We start from the raw sequence: 21,678 nt of genomic DNA on the forward strand, positions 1-21,678 counted from the left end.
AAATATTAGTTTGTTTGTCAGGCTGCTTATAAGGGCATTGAGAATAGAAAGAAATAGAAATATAAGACTGGGGAAGGGTATGCCAAGTGGGGAATTTCTGATTTAAATTAGGTTAACAAGCCTACCTTTACCTGGAGTCAAGACTTGTGTTTGTGGTGGCTTGTATGTGCAGTTTTTTTTTTTTTCAGTAACTTCCAGTCCTTGTTAATCTGCAGGGCCATGAGAGCTCAAATCTGCACAAAATCATAATTAACTGTTTGTCATTTTTGTTTCAAGTGATTTCTCCCACTGGGACTGAAGCAGAGCCTATTATTGTGCTATTTTTGCCCCATAGCCCTGCAGGAGTATCTAAGTGTCCTGTGCTGAGATCTCTGCAGGGAGGAGCAGGTATGTGTTCTGACAAGGCTCTGCTCCCCCACCAGAAGGATGCTGGTGGCTGACAGGCATGTTTCCTGAGCTCTTGCTGTCCTCTGCGGTGGCTTTGGCACTTTATGCTGAAATATTCCCATGATTAAACTCCACAGCATGTGTTTAAGACAGGCTGATCTTTAATTCAGTTGTCATGTCTGAGTTGTGCACTTTGTGGGATTTTGAAGTGGTTTTTATAGCCTTTCAGGTTGAATTTTAATGATGAGAACATAAAAGCTTTTTGACTGTTACGCACTGTTTTTTTTCTTATAATCACACCATATCATAAAACCTCATTTTCATCAAGGTTTGATTCACATTTCAGAAATGCCTCTGCCAACTGCTGGAGTGGCACACTGTCTTCATAAAACTCAAGTGCCTGCTCTGCTTAATGAGGGTCCACCATCCCATCCCATGGTGGATCTGCAGCAGGACAGGGCTTTCTGAAGGAGCACAAAGGCTGGTGGAGACGATGGCTTTCATGAGGCTGCTGCCACCACAGCTTCTGGAAAAAGCTGTGTGGTAGTGGTGAAACAGTGCTTTTGTAAGCTGGGAAGATGTTCTGCAGCAGCAACTCTTGTACCACTGATGCAGAGATGATTTTGGCTTATTTTATGGGATAAGCAGTGCAAGTCACTGGGATATTTGTGGGAGAAAATCATGGTAGACATGGAAAAAGTAGAAGACCCATCTATTTATCTAATTCAGTGCTTATAATGGCTTATTTTGAAGTTGCAAAGATATTTAAAACATTGGAATTGTTCCTGGTATAACTAGATGAACGAAGGAAATACCCAAAAATGCACTCAAAGAAATCTGATCGGCATTTTTTACGTGCTTGTACTGCAGTAAGCATTGAGTCAGTTCAATTTAATCCCAGTATATTTGCTTCCACATTTTTAGGAGAACGCCCCCCAGGGACAGATGTACTTGGATAACAAAGATTACAGTACGGTTTCTAGACAACAAGAGATGGAGCTGAATCAGACATCATCACATCAAACCAGTTTATCTGCGAAGGTGGCAGCCAAACCAGTGACCAGAAGTTGCAATGAGCTCCAGTTATTAAAAGAGTATCATGGCATGGTAGCGAGTCTTGGAGAGCCACGGACCCTGTGTGAAAAATCAGCAATAGAGGAGGATAGCTGCATTGCTCTGGGGAAGGATTTCACTCCTGTGCCTATGCAGGGAAGGTAAGAATAAGAACAAATAGAATGCTTTTTCTCCAAATCAAAATTAATTTTTATTTCCTCGCAGGACAGATATATATGTTCATTAAGTGAATATTTCTCCCCCTGACACAAAGAAGAAAAACCTTAATGGAACATCAGAGCAGTTGTAATTGCAGTGGAGGGGTCATGGATCACCAGATTTCTAAACTAATCTCAGCGTTAATAGCCACCACGGGCCAATTTTGATGTGTTTTCAAGATCAGACAGTTGGCTTTTCTTCTCTACTTGGTGTCAGAAAACACACAGAGATAAAGCAGTTTTCACATCCCACCTTATACCTCTTTCAGCAAAAGGCATCATAAAAACATAGAGAGAATCACTACAGCTGAGGCTGCAAACACTAAAAGGGCACAATATAGCACAGCTCTGACAGTGGATACACCACATACCAAGTGGACGAGGACTGTGTGCTCCTCATGCATCCTCTCCCACACCAGGAAAGATGCAGAGATGTTAATCTTTCCTGTTGCGACAGATTCAAAATCAGCAATTCTATTTGTAAGTACTTAGAAATAATTTATAGATCCCAAAATATTTCTGGTGTATTTTGAAAGCTTTGAACCAGTAGCAACCACAGTGAGTGGAAGGTAGCCAGCGTGGACTGTCAACTTTTTTGGGTAGTTTTGAGCATCTTTAGAGGTGGCTTGACAGAACCTAAAGTGAGAGAGAAGTGTCAGCGCTTCTAAACTCCTGTAGAGCACAGGCCTTGAAGTGCTGCCTGGCAGTGTCTGCAGTGAGCATGGCTTACATTGCAGCTGAAGTGGAGTGCTAGCAAAATATCTGGAATCCAATACTGGAGACCTTTGTTGTGTGTTACAAGTCATGAAAATCACGTCATGTTGGAGGTGCAGTCCTGGAGCAAAGGAGAGCCAAGCTAGCTGGATGAGTTTTGTTGCTTATATGTTACTTACACATATTGTAAGTATGGCATAGAAATCTACAGCAAACCCATCTGAAAGTGTTTCTGTCAGAGTAAGAGTTGGAAGTCATTATAGCTATGCTTTCAAAATATTAAAAAAGGAATCAAATTATCAGCTTGACCAAAAAAAACCTTTATAAATCCTTCAGATTTTTTTTGAGTATTTGAGTATTTTTGTTTCGACTAAGAATTTTACTGACAGAAAAAAGTCTTGTAAAAGTTCTTCAGTTTAGTATGTGAAGGGTGAGATGATGTCTTATTCTGAAAGAGAATGGTAAGTACAACATATATGTGAGGATGGGGGGAAGGCAAGGGAAGAGAAGGGAAGGACTGAGTGCATCTGAAGAGAAGGGGTTTTTTTGTGAGTTCACATCTATATCTTGCTACAGCTGTGTTTGCCAGCACTATTTACTCTCCTGTTTACTATCCTGGCACTGAACAAAGTCCACATTTTTATTCTTATGTACCAACTTTCACTGTTCTGGCAAAACTTTTTCCTGTAATTTTTTGGTGAGTGATATGAATTTGTGTACTAGCAATACACAACTTCTGTGAACCTCTGAACCAATATGGCAGTCATCTCTGGTCTCAGGTCTCAGAGATGAAAAATACTGGGTCATGGGGAAGGGAGCTCATCTTCCTGTGAGCACAGGGAGTAACTCCAAGCCTTTTGCTAACACTGTTAGTGTTGAGTAGACAGGAGTCACTGTGCGTGATCTAGGAATAGAGGTACAATTAAGTACCCATATCCATGCTCCCTTTCAGACAAATGTATATCTAATCTTCTATAGCAGTATATTAGGGTTCAGGAAAAGATCTTTCAAAATTTCTTCTTGTTGATCTTTGCCTCTTACTCTTCCAATTTTTTTTTTTTTGCATGAAGATTAAACTTATCAGTCTCTCCTTAGTATGTATTTTAACAAATATACATCAGGTGCAGTTAAAATATCAATGTGACCTGTATGACTACTCTATATGAACAATTACCCTTAAATTACCCCAACAGAATGCGGATAAAAAATGGATAAACTTTTGCAGAGTTACAAGTTGTTTGATTAGTTTCATTAGAATGAGAATTAACTTTCCATGTAAATTGTTCTTTTGCTTGCAAAGAAAACTACCGATGATTAAAAAAGAAGAGACCAAAATGTCTTTTTTTTCCCCTGTAAAGTGGTTCACTGAATTGGCACGTCTGTATGGTTTGTTTTAATGCATCTACTTAACTTAAATTACTGAATTATCTTTCAGGATAAGATTCTCAGGTTCTCTAAATTTTTCAAATGTATACTGAGACAAGACTTTCCAAAGAATCTATTTAATGGAACAGAGGATTTATCTCAGTTTCTAAAATTACCTTTAAGACGGTGTTCTTGTGTTAAGCAGGGCCATTTACCCTGAGACAGAGATGTCCACCCTGTTTTGGACTGAGCATTTCCTTTTGATTGCAGCACAGTCCTGCAGGTATTTTGTGGTCAGTGTACCTATTGGGCTGCCTTCTGTCAGAATGCCTTCTCATTTACTTTCCATGTTGAAGAGTGGTACCTTCTAACTCCAGGTTTTACTGCATTGTCTTAAGTTCCCTTGGCTCTTGTGAGGAGATCTGGACTAGCCACCATGGTCACTCCAATGATCCTGTATTTCCAGAGTGTCCTTCCCCTAGAAATGAGCCTGTCTGCCTTCTTGTGAACAATATAATTGCTTCAATACTGCTCACTGCAGGCAATGTAGGCATGCCTCTCTGAAGTGGACCATAAAATAGCCCCAGTGACATCCTGTTCAGCTGGAATGCACCTGGCCTAGGTGTATGTTTACACTGAGCTGTAGTGTACTTTGGATTACCAGAAATGCAGCTTTTAAAATACCAAAACATGACAATGAAGTCTGCATTTCCACTTTTCATTTCTCTCAAATTCCTAAGACTTTAAACAATGGCTTGACCAGGGGCTTTTTCATTACAGTTACATGGAAGTGACATTTACAGTCAACAGACCTTGGTCCAAACCACCTTCATGAGCTCCTTACCTTGCAGGAAGATTCCACACTGCTTTGTGTCTAAAGACACAGGCTACTCCCTTCCATCATGTCTCTGTATGTACTGAATGTGGCCTCCAAAAATGCCCTTTGGTCTCATCATTATCAGTGCTATTTGCATGGGAAGAATTTAACAGCACGGTTTTATATAAACCAAATCTGAAACCCTCCCAGGTGATTCACAGGAAAGGGGTGGAGTCGGCTATTTTTGTCTTAGGCTTGTGAACATCAAAGGTAATCTATAGAAATGAGGTGAATAATAATTCTTAATTCCATGTAAGCAATTACTTTGCATTACTCCACTGAAGTTATATTTGGATGAACTCGGCCTTGGAGTTATATGGTCATTTAATATGATAGTCCTTAGAAGATTTTTTTTTTTTTATTCTTTGTGCGTCAAGCAAAACTATTTCTTTCAGCACTTCTCCTGTTCCCCAGTTTCTCTTATGTAATAAAAAGTAAAAACAATCAACCAAATCCACCTCTTTCTGAATCTCTGGTCTCAGGATCAGTAGGGAGATTGGTTTACAATAAGAAGGTCAGTGAGTTAAAAGTGTCTATTGAATCCTGGGTTTGTAGCAAAACAGCAGGAAGATTGCAATTTTATTTCTTGTTAGCTGGAGAAACTGGAAGAGGAGAAGGTATTGCATAGTGAAAAGTCAATATGAGAGTGAGGTTATGCTTTTAGCCATAAGGGATTATAAATCTCAATTTTGATTTTTAATTATGTTGATGTACTGTTACTTTTAAAAGACGTTTATGAGATTTAGAATTAGATGTCAAGAAGACATGGTTGCTGTCTAAATAAGTAAAATTTATGTGACAATTTAAAAGCCTCTTTAATTTATTTGACAATTTAAAAGACAGGGGAAAAGACTAAGGGAAAAAAAAACCCTCAAAATCAAGAAAGCGACTTTTTTTTTTTTTTTTTTTGGTACATCCTAAGGCTAATTTTGATCTTAGCCTTAGGATCATTATAACAAGATCCACACAAACATTAGAGAAGGGTCCAGCACAGATAGATGACTTCACAGTGAACTGCCACCTTGATCATTCTGAAGTGATGGTTATCGTGCTAGCTGTCTGAATGATGGCACTTCTGTCTTTCTTTTCATTTCTTATCCATAGTGAATGTTTCTGTATTTTGATTTCCCATGAGGATCTTTAAATGTTATGATGCTGCAGTAAACAAATAATATGGAAGAAGTTTTAAAGTCGGACTCTGCTAATTGATTTCATTTGGTTGATTTGGTTTTAAATAGACCCTCTCAAACATTTATTGCTTACATGGAGGCATGTGGCTGCAACACAGCTTATCATGAGCAAACTGTGTAGGGACATGGAACTGCTGAGACTCTCTTAACTTAGATTAAAGCTCCCTGCTGTTGCCTCTACAATATCATAAAACACCATTCAGAGACTGAAAAGCTCAAATGAAGCAATAAGCAGCTCTAGCAAAACTTTAGGTTGAATGGTAGGAAGTATGACAGAAAGCCCATATTATGCACAATAGGCAAATAAGTTATTGTGGGGTTCTGCTGCCTTATTCTAATTTGCTGTTCTGCATTTCCTGGGAAAAAGGTATCTTGCCATGGTAACGGAAGACTGAAATGTAGTTGTATGAAGTAACTTAAAGAGAGTGTTTGACTTCATTTGAACAAAAGAGGTGTGTTCAGCAAAAGACTGATTTTGACATAGTTTCTGCTGTTAAAGAAACATACAGAAAAAGGTTTTGCTCATTGTAAGTTTTTGTGTTCAAAGTTGTTAATTTTTTGGTTGTTTTGTGTTATTCATCATCTCTGTGCTAATTTCTTGTAATTATTCACATTATCTTGGATTGGTCATATACTACAATTTCTATTCTGCCATTGACAGACTAAAATCACAGTGTTCCCATGTAGCCACTCGAATGCTTTTTGCTCTGACAGAACATTCTGTAAAAAAGAACCCACCATTATTAATTTTTGTTTCTGAGTGCTCTGTTGAAAGAATTAGGGGGTATTAATTAACTGCCTCACACTTTCCCAACTGTCAGGCTAAACACTGAGCTTAGCACTCAGTGAAGAACTTGCAGTGTACTAATCTCCAAAAGCAAAATGTTTCACTTGAGTGTCTGTGACATTTCACAAAGCTGTTGAATTTTGCAAGCAGCTGCTCTTTTCCTAATAGTTAATAATATGGTAATGTGGGGTTTGTCTTTGTGAGATCTCTACGGCCAGTTGTGGAAAGATGCCAGTCATATACAAGATGGGACTGGACAGCACTTTCCTCACACAAAACTCTGTTTAAACAAGGAAAGGCTTTTAATGTCAGAATTTGTTTTTTTAATTGAAGGGTAAAGCCAACAAGTCAATCAGACTTCGAAAAGAAATGGATTGCAAAAGGCCAGTCACAACTGAGCAGAAACACATGCCTGGGGCTTAAATAGCTGACATGAGGAGTAGCTGGTTGAAACAGCACCCTATTGCCTGCCTGCTCCCCAAATACCCTGCAGAGCTGGTCTGGGATGCTGTTTCATGTAGAACATAAGGATATTAAAGGCTCTTATCCCAGGGTTGGTATTCTGCTTTATTCTTAGGCTTCCATGTGGTCAGAGCGAGAGATGGGGATAAAGAGAGAGCCCACACGTGGGCTCAGGGTTTTTCTCTAGGTCAGGAAAGGGGAGGGGTCAGCCTTGGCTTCAGGCCAATCCCTTTGCAGGGGTCAATCCATTGGTCTTGTAGGGGTTACAGGGTTAAAGGGATATACCATTCTTGAAGCAGTAGGGTATTGGGTTACAACAGCTGGTCATCTATGATGAAGCAAATAACTCAGATACTCAACATCTCTCCATGAAGCTTTTTATTGGAAATCTGGCCTGTACGCTTTGCTCCTGGCTGATGGGCATGTGTGCGGGTGGCAGCTCCAATATACTGAATGATTTACAGAAATCATAACTTCTTATTAGCAGCTAGACAAGTTATACTAGTTAATATGATTTCAGTTTTGTCCCAGTTTTTCTACTGTGTAAATGCGCATAATTTTTTGGGAGTTTTCATGGGAAGTGACTAGGAAGAAGGAAAAGAAGGCATAGGAAATCTATGGTCCTTACATATATTACTGCATCAGGTGGACATGCATATAGGCAGCCACTGCAGCACTGTTTTTGGGTGGTACACAGTCTGCATGACAACATGGCAACTTTTTTGTGGCTCCAGGCTCTGCAGCTGAAGGGTAGAACAAGACATGACCTGAAAGTGTAGCCAAAATAGTTGAGAAAGGGAATAATGGAGAAAAATCTTATGTTTGACAGTCAGTCTGGGCCATTGAAATTTAAGGTGTGGACCTCAAAGAGCCTGAGGTGTAGCAGGAGCCCATGAGCATTGCAGAGCATAGAGGGGGAGGAAAAAAGCATCTTGATTTCATGGTCTAACCAAAAAAAAGTAATGCTAATGGGAGTTACTTTATGTAGTTGCTTGGTAGGAAATGGATGCACAATCTCTGCATTGCTCTAAGTAGTATTAAACACATATCTCCCAGTTCTTGGTGAGTGTATGGGTCCACATACATCTGCCAGACACAGTCCATCTGCCAGACTCCAAGACAATTCTTTTTTTTCTTTCAACATAATTTTTTTAAATATATGATGAAGCATCAATTAAAACAGCAACTATTACTCTGGTAGTCTATTTTATAAGAAAATTTCTTGATAATCAGCATTGTTTTGTTTATACACTCTTCATTCTTCTTTCCAATGACTATCATTTAGTTGAAGATATAAGGGTCTGAAGGGAGAGGAGAGGAAAGGTTTGCAGTCTTTAGTCTAATAGCCAGGGTGATGAGTTAAGAGCTTAGTTAGTTTAGCTCACACTGAACATTTGAACAAAAAAATTGTCTCATCCTCTGCCCAGACTGCTGGGGAGCTACTGCCAGAGGAGGAGAGGGGACTTTGAGACAGAAGTGGAAGGAGAAACATTTATATGGACAAATATCAGTAAAATGCAGAGGAAGTAGAACTAGTGGAAAATATGAATGGAAACACTTCCATGGAGCTACAAAATGACACTGGGTGAAGGTGAAATACAGTGTGAAATACAGAGTGTGAGCAGGGTGTACTGAGCTATGGATTGAATTAGGTAAAAGCAAGTTAATGCTGTGATTATAAGGTAGACTCTGATGCAATCAGTCCCTAGATATGAAAAAAAAAATCTCAACTCCACCCAAAGCTGCAGGTAATAAGAATATGAACTTGCCAATCCCAAACCCTGAAGGCAGCCAAGATAGCAGCATTCCTTGGTAACCCTGAATATCTTGCACTCATAATTACTTACAGCTTGGTCTTTCAAACAAAAGCAAGACATATTAAAAAGATAAAGACCCATATGGAAGGCTATGATTCCCCACTAAATAAAAAAATCTCACCCCACAAGGAAGTACAGAAAGAAATATTTCCTTCCTTCTTTTTTTTTTTTTTTTTTTTTTTTTTTTCCTCCATTCATAGCTTGCTGTCAGGAGCAGATGTTTTAGAGCATAGTTCTGCTGGTGATGGGGATCTTTCAGTCTGTCCCAAACTGTAAATATCTCTCTCTTTAGAAAAAATTAGCATCAGAGTGTTTTGTCCTTTTGTGTTAAAAGCACTGGAAATCATTCCTGAGCTGCAGCAAAAATTTCCCAGATAGTGGTGGTCATATAGTAAAGAACTGAAGTTCATGTTAAATTGAACGTAGTTGATGGAAAAAAAAGATTAATGTAGAAGGGAGAAATTAGCCAGTGAAGTACAAAAAAAAAAAAAAGGTCACGGTCTGTAGTCTGGCAAATCATATGGCTTTTTAAAAATCCTGCTGTACCTAAGAAGCTCAAGTGATTTACTATCTGAAATACAGCAAAAGCTGATAAATGAGTCACCAAAATGCTTACAGACAGCGACAAAGCAAGCAATTCTCTGCCTGATAGGGGCTAATGGGGCTGCAGGGGCAACTTGCAATAATTGTGCTAATGGACCAGCAGCAGTCAGAGACCACACAGAGCACTGCTCACAGCAGGTCGGAGCTGCGTCAAGGACAGCTCCGTGAGCTGGAGCCAGGGCTGTCAGAACTGGATAGGTTCAGAAATAATGCACTTGTGTTTGTTTTTTCTTTAAATTTTTTTTTCTTTGCATATTTTTAAGTTATTTCTTTTGAACAGGGTAAAGTATAAAACAGATTGGCAGTTACAGCCACTCAGTTTTAAAAAGTGGAGCAGGAGCTACTGAGTCAGTAGTGTGTGAATTAGCATCGTTCAGAAGCAGCTGTGAGAGGCTGAAGGCTTTGCTCACACTTTCAGAGCTACAGCCTTTTCTCTACTAGTCAGTAAGGACAGTAAACACAGTCCATCTGCCATTTGCTCTCTGGTATCCTTGAGCAGAGTTTCTGTAAGGGCTCCCTTTCCTGAAGTGGATCTCTGACAGTGGGGGGGTATGAAAGCATCTCCCTCGGATGGCCACACATTGACAATTACATTGAACTCATATGTCTGGCAGGGCTTTGCACTTGATATTTGAGGAGGAAATACTATGCTTTTGAGGAATTTACTGTAAGAAGTCTAATCCTGGGTAGGGTAAGTAAATATTTTGCAGTGACTTTTTCTTCCACTCTTGCAGTCTTATGCAATTTATTTTCTCTGCTGCCAAGAAAATAAAAAAGTAAAAGCAGTTTCAAATAGTCCCTTGTATCTAATCTTCCTAGAAGTGATAGGAGCAACTCTACCTCCTCAGCCATGTCAATGACATGGGACCTGCAATCCTCTTTAGGAGTCTATTGGCAGCTGGTTCAGCATGTAAACCTCTTAGAGTGAAAAGGATGAGCCTGACTTTAGTGAATCTGTCTGCAAAAAGGAAGAATAAACCCAGAATGGGGGTAACAGGGAATACCCTTCTGTTTTCTCTGGTGTGTCTTTAATCGTATAAACTAAAAGAGAAGGGCTATATTGTAATATTATATAAATATGTAGCGATTTTTTGCATCCATTGTTGGCATATATCTTCTTTTCCCGTCTGCTCTGTGTGCTGTATGTTGGGTGTCCCAGCGCTTTCCAGTGAAAGCTAATGCAAAAAAATGATCTACAAAGTGGTGCAATGAAACTGATGTATTTTGGACATTATTTTTGGGTCATATCTGCTTGGCATATCGTAGTATGTGCCCAAAAAATAAGCCAAATCAGAATTGTAAGAAGCAGTGATGTTTCAGAGTGAAAACTTTGAGTATCAGTGTTTGGAAAACTATTGGTTTTGATCATAAATAAAATCGTAACAAGCATTTCTTACAAACCTCTTCCTAGTTGAATGGAAGTATTGAAGAGGATTACATAGCCAGAGATATTCCAATTTGCCTATTTTGACAGAAGACAGACTGTCCTTGGCAGAAGAGAATGATAGATTGTCATAAGGATTTGCATGTATGGACATTGTACAAATCACAGTTTTGGATCTATTTTCTGTTGACAAAAGTTGTTAGAGCTACGCTGTTGTCATTAGACCTGTCATGCTTTCCTTCAGCTGTAAATCTGATGTTTGTGAGACAGAACACACAGGAACTCTACATCAAAAGCAGTTAACAATCTATTTACAATTTGGAGATCATTTAATTTTCTTGATATGCCGCAGCAAACATGTCTTAGGCTCAAGTAGATAGGTGGGAGAAGGGAGAATTCTTCTCTGTTCTGGCACTTCATACTTCCTAAACCCTATATGAACCTGAGAAGATTCAGGTCATACATTTAATACTTTGAGATAATAGAAATTAAATATTGACCCTGGCTTCCTTATATGTAATGGAATTTATTTACTTGGATGCAAAATTAATTATCTGAATCCCATTTGTGCTTCACCTGTATCTCTTCAGGAATGAGGTCTTCATGGTCTGTATCATATTTAACCCTCGTTAACAAAAAAGTTGCACGTAGGAGCATACTTTGTCCTATTGTGGTTACAGCATTTGGTTATTGACCAAAATAAATTAATATATAAACAGGTATAATACTTCAGAGCTGAGACTGCAGCCATACTTTTTGTGATGAATAAAACATGTTGATAGAGTCCATCTTTTGTAGTCAATGCCCTTTTAAAAAATTGTCTACATGTTTTTGTCTTAAGTTAAAAACTTTTAGCTCTGACATGTATCATGTTATTTTTTCTCTTCAGCCCACACTTTTCCTAATGTTACTGGAGGAAATAATTACTGTAGCTTCAGTTCTTCTACTATTCTAATTAATTTTCATATTCCATAATCTTAAAATAGTACAAAGTGATTTTTTTCTCTGTGACAACCTGCTATGGACTTCTACTTCTCATAAAAAATTTTTACTTTTAAAACATTTCTTTAAAGCTTCTTAATGCCACAGCTCAAATGGATTACATTATTTGCCCTCTAAACTGTTATTTTTGTGTTGAAGAACAACCATTATTCTGTATTGTTTCTTAAGGTGCAGAAGGGCTGCTTCCACATTAACTTTTAATAACAAGGTCTGATTATGGGCACTTTAGTGTCTTTTTTATTTTGTTTGTGGTTTATTGTTTTGTTTTGTTATTTTTTTATTGCTCTGTTGCCAAGAGTATCCACTTACTTGGCTCCTTTGCATTTCCATTTTTTCAGAATATCCTTCAGCTTTCCTGCTATATCACACTCTGTGGATAGTTTCTTCTTGCAGAGTGCCTATACAGATGGTATTAAAGGAGAATTGTTGGTGCAGCCACTATTGACAACGATTTCTGGAGTTGTTTTATTGAAAAAAATATATGCAAGAATTGTGTTAACACTTTTTTTTTACGTTTCAAGCTTTTTTAATTTGGAGGCACTGTCGGTTCAAGAGCACTAAACCTGTTTGATCCATTTGAGCTAATAATCAAATAGCTGCATAACTGTCTGGTTCAACACATGGCAAATGAAAAGAACTGCTTTTTAAATGTTTAAATAATGGTTTCAGTTCGTTGTTTTAAGAATGCTAAGTATTTTTTATTGAGAAATTAATAGATTATTCAGGCACTGTATCTACTTGAGGAGCCAAAACACCTGTAAAATTTCTTGTCTTTAACTGTCTGTATTAGCTGTGCTACGCTGCTGGTTCAGAAACTGCTAACATAGGGCAGCCTTGCCAGCATGGGCTTTCCCCTTTTCTGCAGATAATTTCTTGATGCAGAATTTTCTTTATAAGTCAGGGGCACTGACACTTTCCCTTTTCTATTTTCTTTTTCTTTGGGAGCACAGAATGAACTTTTATTTATGTAACCTCATTTCTGTGTGGTGAGAAATTTTCATGTGTATATGCAGAGTTATTGTCCTGTCTATTTTTTTGATGATCCATATTCAGGATTTATTTAGCTTTGGGATGGTGCTAATTTTAAAACATACATAACAAATATTATGGCATATCTAATGAAGAATATGCAATTTCAGGAACAACATGGAAGGAAGTCACCTCTGTTAGACTATTCTGTTAGACTCCATTCTGTATAGAGTCAAAGGGAGTGCGTTGTCTGAGAGGAAAGAGTTGGGCATCTCTGTGACAGGGAGGGAAAAAGTGTATTAAGGAATATGATGCACAATTAAACTATATTGCTAGAACAAAACCATCTACCATGTAGCAAGGGGAATTTCCTTCAGAACCCTGAGAGGCATGATTCTGGTTTTTGTTTTTTTAGTGCACAGCAGCATGTTCTTATTTGGAGAAGGATAGACTTTAAATGAGGAGAAAGGGATGCTGAAATGGTTTTTTTTTTTTTTTTTTTAGTTTCCCGCACTTTAAGGAGGACTTGCTGAATATAATTTGCGTGTTATCCTGCATGAGTCAATCAAATTCTCAGTGTTTCTTTGGAATATGCTATTTATAATCCTTGATGTTTGGGTTTATTTGTTTGGAGGTCGTTTTGGTTCCCCCCTTCTTTTTACTTCGAGAATTTCAGTTGAATGTTTTTATGGACTCTGATCTTGTGCTTCAAATTTGTCTCCCCTTGATCAGCAACGAATCAAAAATCCGACTTTCAAAGCTGCTTGTTAATACAGACTAGAAGCTCCTTCTCTGACCTTGTAGCCTCGAGGGTCTAGATCTCGAAGGCCTTTTAGGGCAGAAAAAGATCTCTGGCAGCAAACCAGACCCCAAGGCTATGGAGTGAAGTTCCTGAGGCTTGTAAATGGTGTATGTTAATATGTAACAGTGATCTAAGTGAAGGGCTATTGCAGCGAAGAGCACCATCTTCATAAGATAAAACTGCATTTACTCTTGAATGATTTCACTGAATATAATCCAACAATAAGAGAAAATATTTTATTGTTATGAGTTGCCTTTTTATTCTGTTTTGTTTTTTGTTTTTTGGTTTTTTTTAAATTTGTTTCTCTGGGATTTTCAATGTTTTGAAAGTTTTTGGCTCTGATATGACTCAAAGTGCAATGCAAATGATCTGTTATGTGGAATTACTCTGTTTTGGAAGTTACTTGTTAGGAAGTTTTAAGGAAATTGTGTTTGGAATTGTGTTTGGACTTAATCAACACCGAATAACATTTTTGATGAAAACTCTTCTATATGATAAAGAGATTGGATCTAAGTGAAAATAAATTGTACATTAAAAAAGGACTTTTTATTACACTGTAATATAGATATTGTTTGTTTAAGACTTGTATATTATTCAGTGAAAAAGTATTTTTGTTATCTTAGAGTTAATTCCTCAGGTTCCTTGTATAGACAACATGGGAGATGTGGAGGATGAAAATTATTTGAAGAGATCTCTCTCTTACCAGTCATTGTAATGACCCTAAACCAGTCTTTTAGATGGCAAAGATTATATGAATAACCTCAGTGTCTTGTGGTCAGCCAGAATCTGAAAATAAATTCTATTACCTCCATTGTAATTAAAATAATTTTAAAAAGTAAATGGAAGGGCTTCCAAATGAAAAAAAATCCATTATTTTATCATCTTAACAGTATTATTTCAAAACATGACAGCTATATCTCCCACAAGGAAGTGTTTATCTGCAAATTTTACTGCTGTTTCTTCTTTGTTCAGTCTCATGCTCTAGGTTTGAGGCAAATTTTAGCATTTTTACTATGCCAGTCAACTGAGATCAGACTCTACATAAAGGCTACAAAATTTGTCCTAGTTATACTGTAATAGCTGAGAATTTAACAGATATAAGTATGCTTGAACTTGCCATGTTCCATTTTGTTGTGACCAAAGGACAAAATACCTGTCCCAACAAGCTTACAATACTTTGGATCCATCATACAAAGTATTGGGTTTTTTGAAATAAAGCTTAATTTAATGACTTGTTTTTTTAAGCTGTGCAGTGGCCTATCTGCGTAACACTTCTCCAGCCATAGAAGTCAGCCACATTTTCTCATGTTGGTAATGAGTGCTTTTTATGTGGTTGATGTCTGGCCTCTTTTTTTTTAACTCTAAGGAATGAAGACTTTTTTTTAGTGACAAAGTCTTTTTTTATCTAAAAGTCATGGTTATGAATAATCTTATATCAAAGTTCTTGGAAAGAAACACAAGAAAAAACAATTTTCAAATAAATGCTTAAAAAAGGAAAAAAATAGATTTTTTATTACTTGATCTCTGTGTACAGCTAACTCTATAGCTGACTCTTTTTAGTCTCCAAAACTGGAATGAGTAGCATGAGGATATATGAAAGGCCAGAAGAATTCATGCATGTTACGGCTTGTCAGTACATCGCTTGGATTAAGGAAAATTTTACCAAAAAAAGCCTGCCTCACTGTTGTGTATGAAAGTGTTCCTTCACCTGAGAAGTGACCTGTAATCTTGTTTTAATAGTGCTTCATTTTCTTGCATAATGCTTGAATTCAACTGGTCTCTAAGTTAATCTTCATGCTTTAACATGTGTTCCCCCAAACCTTTGAGACTACAATATTCTATTACTTCAATGCTTGACGAGTAACAACCTTCTCTGGACATGGTTGCATCATCTAGTTGTGTCTTAGACCTACTCTTCTGTTCATATTTCCATTGTCCAAGTGCCCCGTATTGCATGTCTAAGAGAGTCTGGTCAGATATAAAGGTAAAGAATTAAGTTGTGACCACTTTCTCAGTGTTTGAGATTTTTCAGATTCCCTTATGGACTACAAAAAAGGTGAGATCCCCTTAATTTGTCATAAGTTCAAGTTAGCCGCAGAACTGGTTAAGCTAAAAACCCATTGTGAATATCAAAGAAAAAGGCTGGCATTTAAAAGCCAGTTGGCTGTGCCTCTCATAGTGTCATGCTATCAGGTAGTACCAGCCCTTCAGGATCCCTCTCTGGGGATCCTTTTGCAGCATCCTGTACAGTCCTGTCTAATAGACAATAAGAAAAGTCAAATAGACAATGAGTCTGTATTAAGTAATGCTTTCATTGCTCATTTTTTCTGACATCTTAATGGTGCATGGGTTTAAAGGGTGTGGAGGGTATTTGCTGATTTGGTGAAGATACCTAAAGCAGTCATCAGAAAATACCTGGAAACTGTTTAGAGATGTGAGCTCTGGAGTCTTTGATCCTTCCCTTGACTTTGAGTTTTTTTGAGGCCATATTTGATGTGTGTTGGGTAGTCAACAATTTCCCCATGGCATGCTACTGCTGAGGAGAAATCATCACGGAGGGTTGTGTCTCTGCGTGGGCACATGTACAGTAATTTCACGATTATAAGCTGCACCATTTTGACTAAAATTTTGGTCTGAACCCAGAAGTGCGGCTTATAATCAGGTGCGGCTTATATACGGACAAAGAACAAAAAGTTGCTGTTTTAGTTTGGAGGACAGGTGTCTGCTGAGAAAGGCAGGAGCTTCTCTTTGAAATGGAGAATGTAAACCTCCTCCCTCCAAATTATTATAATTTTGAAATCAAGGGGCTTTCAGGCAAAGATGTGGGAATTAGGAATAACAGTTCTTTACTAGGGAAATTGAAATAGAAATACAGTACTACAAAGAAACAAACTCCAAAACCTGACAAAGTCAGAGTACAACCTGACACCCTGTCAGGCAGGGTGTTGGTAGCAGTCCCATTAAATGGTGGCTGCATCCTCCTGCAGTGACAGATGTGGTTCTGTTGAAGCAGTGCTCCTGTAGAAGGTGCAGTTTCCTTCCGGAGGTCCAGTGGTGATGTGGAGAAATCCGGTTTTCCTCTGGAGTCCAGTGGAGAAAGGGCTCCCTTAGCATCCCAAAACCTCTGTTTTTATCTTGGTAAGAAATGTTGGGCTCTTCCCCCTGGCTGGAGCAACTTCCAATGTGATGCAGTAATTTTATCAGTCCCACAGTGGGACTCAATGGGCTATTAGCAGAAAATGACTCGCTGGAGTAAGGGTGGGTTGTGAAAAGATAAAGAACAATGCCCTGCCTGGTTTCAGTGGATGGCTCATTAGCAGAATATCTCCCACAGAGATAAGGATCACTGCCCCCACCCTCAACAGATGGTGATAGAACAGATACCTTTTATCACGCTCTGTATTGTAATGTGCGGCTTATAATCAGGTGCGGGTTATATATGGACAAAGAATGAAAAGTTGCTGGCACCTGGATATGCGGCTTATACTCAGTGCGGCTTACAATGTGGAAATTACTGTAAATGGTAAAGTTGTCAGATGTATCAGTATCAGATGTATGCATACAGCTGCTTAGTGCACAGTAGAGGTAAAGGTTTAAGAGCTGAATGATCTGATGTTGGTTAGCACAGTTTGTACTATGTAACTGTTCCCCAAAAAGTGGACTTTATCAGAAACTCTCAAATACCAAGTCAGTGGAAGAATGCAGTAAAAAGATGGTCTGAGGATTTCTTTCTTTGTGTGTTTTTTTTTTTTTTTCCTTTTGTCCCCTTTCATTTTGAATTTTCTATAACCTCGGTTGTTCAGTTTATTTCTGCATCATGCTTGTTTACAGTTATTATAAGAGTAATTAGTTCAGTTCATATGATTTGTATAAATGTTTTCTACTTAGGGAAGATGAAGCTTCTGAAATAAGACTTTATTCTAAAAGAATGTAGTAATGATAAATGCTTGCTGCTGTTGTTGTAACTAGTCTCCTTCATGATTAATTATCCCTCATATTTTTCGTCTAGGAAACTTTGCTTAGTTCTTGTATTTGTCATAAACTCTTGGCTCAGTAGTATTCTTGAACTTCTGTTTAAGAGGCAACCTCATGCTTATAACAGTTTTAGTTATTAGTTTAGAATTAGATTACTAATTCAGGGAAGCATGCTAACTCTTTCTTTCCCTGAAGAGATTCCACTTTAAATTTTTTATATAGTGAATTTTTAATAAGTTATGGTAAAAATTGTTAATGTTCTTGCATAATAGATATGCTTCCATATTCACCTCTTCTTCAATTCTGACCAAGTCTTTGCCATGAAAATGAGAATTACTGCTTTCTGTTTTCATAGAAAGAGCTCCCCAACTGATAGTTGTGTGCACGGATAATATATGGGAGATGAAGCATTATATTAACCGATATTTAAAATGTATCCTTTTTATTATAAGGACTGAAAGAACACATTGTGTACCATAATTAATCTTTTCAATACAAGGCTAAATAATAGGTTCCAGCCAGATCTAGTGATTATTTTGCTTGCAGCCTAACTAGGTTGAGTATGGTCTTCTGCTTTCGCAGGCTCTTGTAGGATGTTTCTTTTGGTGTCCTTTGCTGTAGTGCATTTGAGATTGAAATGTTGCTTATGGCTGAACACTAGGGCCCACCACAAAGTCTTCCTTTTCCTTTTGCTTAAAATTGCAGGTGTAAACACCATTAGGAAATGCCTGAAAATGTGCTCAGAGTGCAGGTGTAGTGCTTGGTGGCAAGAAGGCATCACCTGCAGGTAATGGGAAGCAGTGCTGTGCTGTAGGTGAAAACTGCTCTGCCACCAGCTCTGACTAATGTCTGAGGAGTCATCAACCCATCAGTGGGAGCAACTGCAGTCAGCCACATCTCTTCCTTTCATCTCCTGCTCTTGCCATACCTCTCCAGAGGGCCAGTTTGACCAACTCAAACTATTCTACGATTCTCATGTTGATGTAGAAAATGCTAACGATTTTTGAGTCCGAACTGTGAGAGAAGAACTGTGAACACAAGTGGTGTCCAGCTTATCAAATCCTTGCCTGCACATAGTACAAATCTAGAGTAGTCTTCTCATCCTGTGACCAGGCCTACCCACAATGGGTTACTGAGCTGACCTAGTGATTAGCCTCTTGTTAATGTTGCTGAATTGCTCAGTAGAGGTGGATTGCACTCCATTCTAGAATGTGGGTATAACCAGACTTTCTAGCTATTTGATCAGGAAAAAACACTCAAAGTGCAACCTGACCCCAGGTTTTTGAAATGTGTTATATTTTTATTTGTTTCCTTCTTACACAGTGTCCCAATTACCAACTACTTGCAGGGTTGAGGAGCACCAAGAATGATGCTGAGATGGTTTTTGAGCACTGCAGACTTCTGTCAGCAGGGGATCTTTGGACCTTCTTAGGTTTTGATTGCAGATGATCTTTGATCTCTGGATTAAGTGGATGATCAAATTGCACCCCCAGCATCTCTTCAGAAGTATGAGGGGCTCAGAGGAGTTTGCACTAGGCTCTTTATGCAAGGATGACTTTCATTTTTATAAACCATGCTATTTTTTAAATGATGTTTTTACAACTTTTCTTTCTAGAGCTTTCAGCCTTCAAGATTCTTTTATGCCCTAATTAGCTTTATTGTTTATATTACTCTCATTCTCTAATTAGAGTAATCACATCATGGGGGAGTTGAAGCTCTTCTGCTTTTTCTCTAATTATTTTTGTTTTGTCAAGCCTGGATATTTCCTGCTGCTTATTCTCGTCCATGTGTTTTTATTCTCTGCAAATTATTGTTGTCATATACTAATTGTTTTTACTTTATCTGAAGACCTTTTCCATTTTTACTGTCTTAGTCATTCTTGGCCATCTGCTCAGCTCCACAGTTCCATTTAAAAGTGACAGGACCTATAGCAAGTGGGGATAACAAAGTGTAATAAGAAATTGAAGGTGATATCGAAGGGAAGGTGATGCATTTAATTAGCATTTGGGATTCTTCAGCTCAGGTTCAGTCACTTAATCCACCTTCCACCTGACCTTTATACTCCTTTTTTTGTTGCCATTCCATTGGTTGCTTTGCCCTTCAGCACTTTTTTGCAGGCTGGTTATTCACAGTAGTGGTGAACAGCTGCTGAGGTGTGGATCGTCAGTGGATATACATATCCCTGTGTAACATAAAGTAATGTTGATGTCAACAGGTAACAATTAGAATAAAATGGAAGTTTTTATAGGAAGTGTCTGGTTACTAGTCTTAGAATTTACACATCCTAGGAGGAAAAGACCAAAAGTAAATGCAGAAAGGTTAATAGTATGCACAAGGTGAGGTAAGATCAGAACAGCATATATATATACAGTAATTTCACGATTATAAACTGCACCATATTGACGAAAATTTTGGTCCAAACCCAGAAGTGTGGCTTATAATCAGGTGCGGCTTATATATGGACAAAGAACGAAATGTTGCTGACACCCGAAAGTGCAACTTAACAATCAGGTGCAGCTTATAATCATGAAATTACTTTATTTTTGCAGCCTTTTTTTTCCTGTGGAAAAAGTGACATTGTTGTGTTTAAAAGTAGAAACAACTAAATGGTCTTTTCATGAGTCAAATTTCTGAACACACACATTCAAGGTCCACCATCAGAATTTTTATAAACATGGCCCCATTTGGATGCAGACTTTGAGTACAGCGGGATGCTGGGATTAACCAGGAATCTGCCAGAAACGCTTGGTGAGCACGCATTTAAAGTCCTGATAGTGTTTTTGCTATTCCCTATGGATTCCATTTTGAAAAAGCTCCAGGTAGCCTTTTACATTGAAAGCCATAATGAGATTAGAAGAGCACTTGCTTCAAAATACCAGTTTCTCCACTTAGACTTTCTTTTGTGTGAATGATACTCTCCTGTTTAAAAAAGGAGCCACTTTGATAGCTGCAGAGTATGCAATCATCTCTTCACAGATGAGGTGTCAGAGCAATGTAGCACCTGAGTTGTAATCTTCCCAACATTTGACCTGAGGTACTAGGTAATTGAATCACTCTAACTCATTCACTTTCTTCAGCTGAGACTAAAAATATGTGGCTTACAGCAGAGTTTGAAAAAGTGTTGTGGCCATTCAAGGCTGAAGTAACCATATCCAACTTCTCTGCACTGAGCACATCTTCTGACTGAAAACACTAGTGAACAAACAAGCCAAAGCAGTACTTGGAGATTTTAATTTTACAAAGTCAAAGTTCAGACAGAACTCTACAAATTGCAAGAAACTTTACTGTCTTCCATCTTGTTATAAAGTCAAATATCCTTCTTTTAGGGATATTTTTCTATTTAGATGATTGAATAAGCAGTCATTGTTGTGTATTTATTTAGAAGTCTATGATTTTATAATTTCTTTCCTCTCACAGCCCAGCAACAGTGGAAGAAATTTTGAGTTTTCTCTGGATGTATTGAGGTCTGCATTTTGACTGTATGTCTAGCTTATTTCTTTGAGACTTCTTGTGGGTGGGAGGCTACAGTTTTGAATGGAATGAATCTGAGTGTGGCAAATAATGTTGATTGTGATAGGAAATGTCTTGAAAGAGCCTGGTCATGGGAAGATGTTCTAAAATGGCTCAATTATTTAGTCTCTTCCAGCAGCCTGCCCCAAAGCCAGACCTCTGTGATTGTGATTGATTGTCTTCAGCTGCATCTTAAGTTTTGGGGGTTTATACTTAAGCAAAAAGCTTCTTCACAATGCTAAGCTACAATATGGCAAGAAGTAGCTTACACTCTGTTTAATTATCTGCAACACCAGGACCATGACTTGACAGAAACCATTTGGAAGGGACTGTGCTGCAGAAATTAAATGCTTGTATTCAGATTTTCTTCCCTAATACCAAGAGTACCAAGATTACTGTAGAGATTAGTGGATTTGTAGATGGTGATCCATGTCTCAAATAACATTTATGGGAAATAAATTCTTCTATTATCTTGTATTTTATGAAGTATGTTAGTGTAATCATATGATTCCCCTGTGAGAATAGGAAGTAACTACCATGACTAGTTCAAACTTAATGAATAA

At 38.0% G+C, this 21,678-nt stretch overlaps 1 protein-coding gene across 3 annotated transcripts in view; it reads left to right on the top strand.

Annotated features, from left to right (window-relative positions):
* OCA2 (OCA2 melanosomal transmembrane protein) overlaps positions 1-21,678 on the top strand; it is a 190,701-nt gene that overhangs the window by 24,865 nt on the left and 144,158 nt on the right. For all 3 annotated transcript variants that reach the window (XM_033053545.1, XM_033053547.1, XM_033053546.1), the window contains exon 3: positions 1,312-1,601. In XM_033053545.1, the coding sequence (XP_032909436.1) occupies positions 1,333-1,601 (269 nt within the window). In that variant the 5' untranslated portion in view covers positions 1,312-1,332. The remainder of the gene's footprint in view (positions 1-1,311; positions 1,602-21,678) is intronic.

The sequence above is a fragment of the Catharus ustulatus genome, chromosome 2, assembly GCF_009819885.2.
Source record: "Catharus ustulatus isolate bCatUst1 chromosome 2, bCatUst1.pri.v2, whole genome shotgun sequence".
Taxonomy (NCBI): domain Eukaryota; kingdom Metazoa; phylum Chordata; class Aves; order Passeriformes; family Turdidae; genus Catharus; species Catharus ustulatus.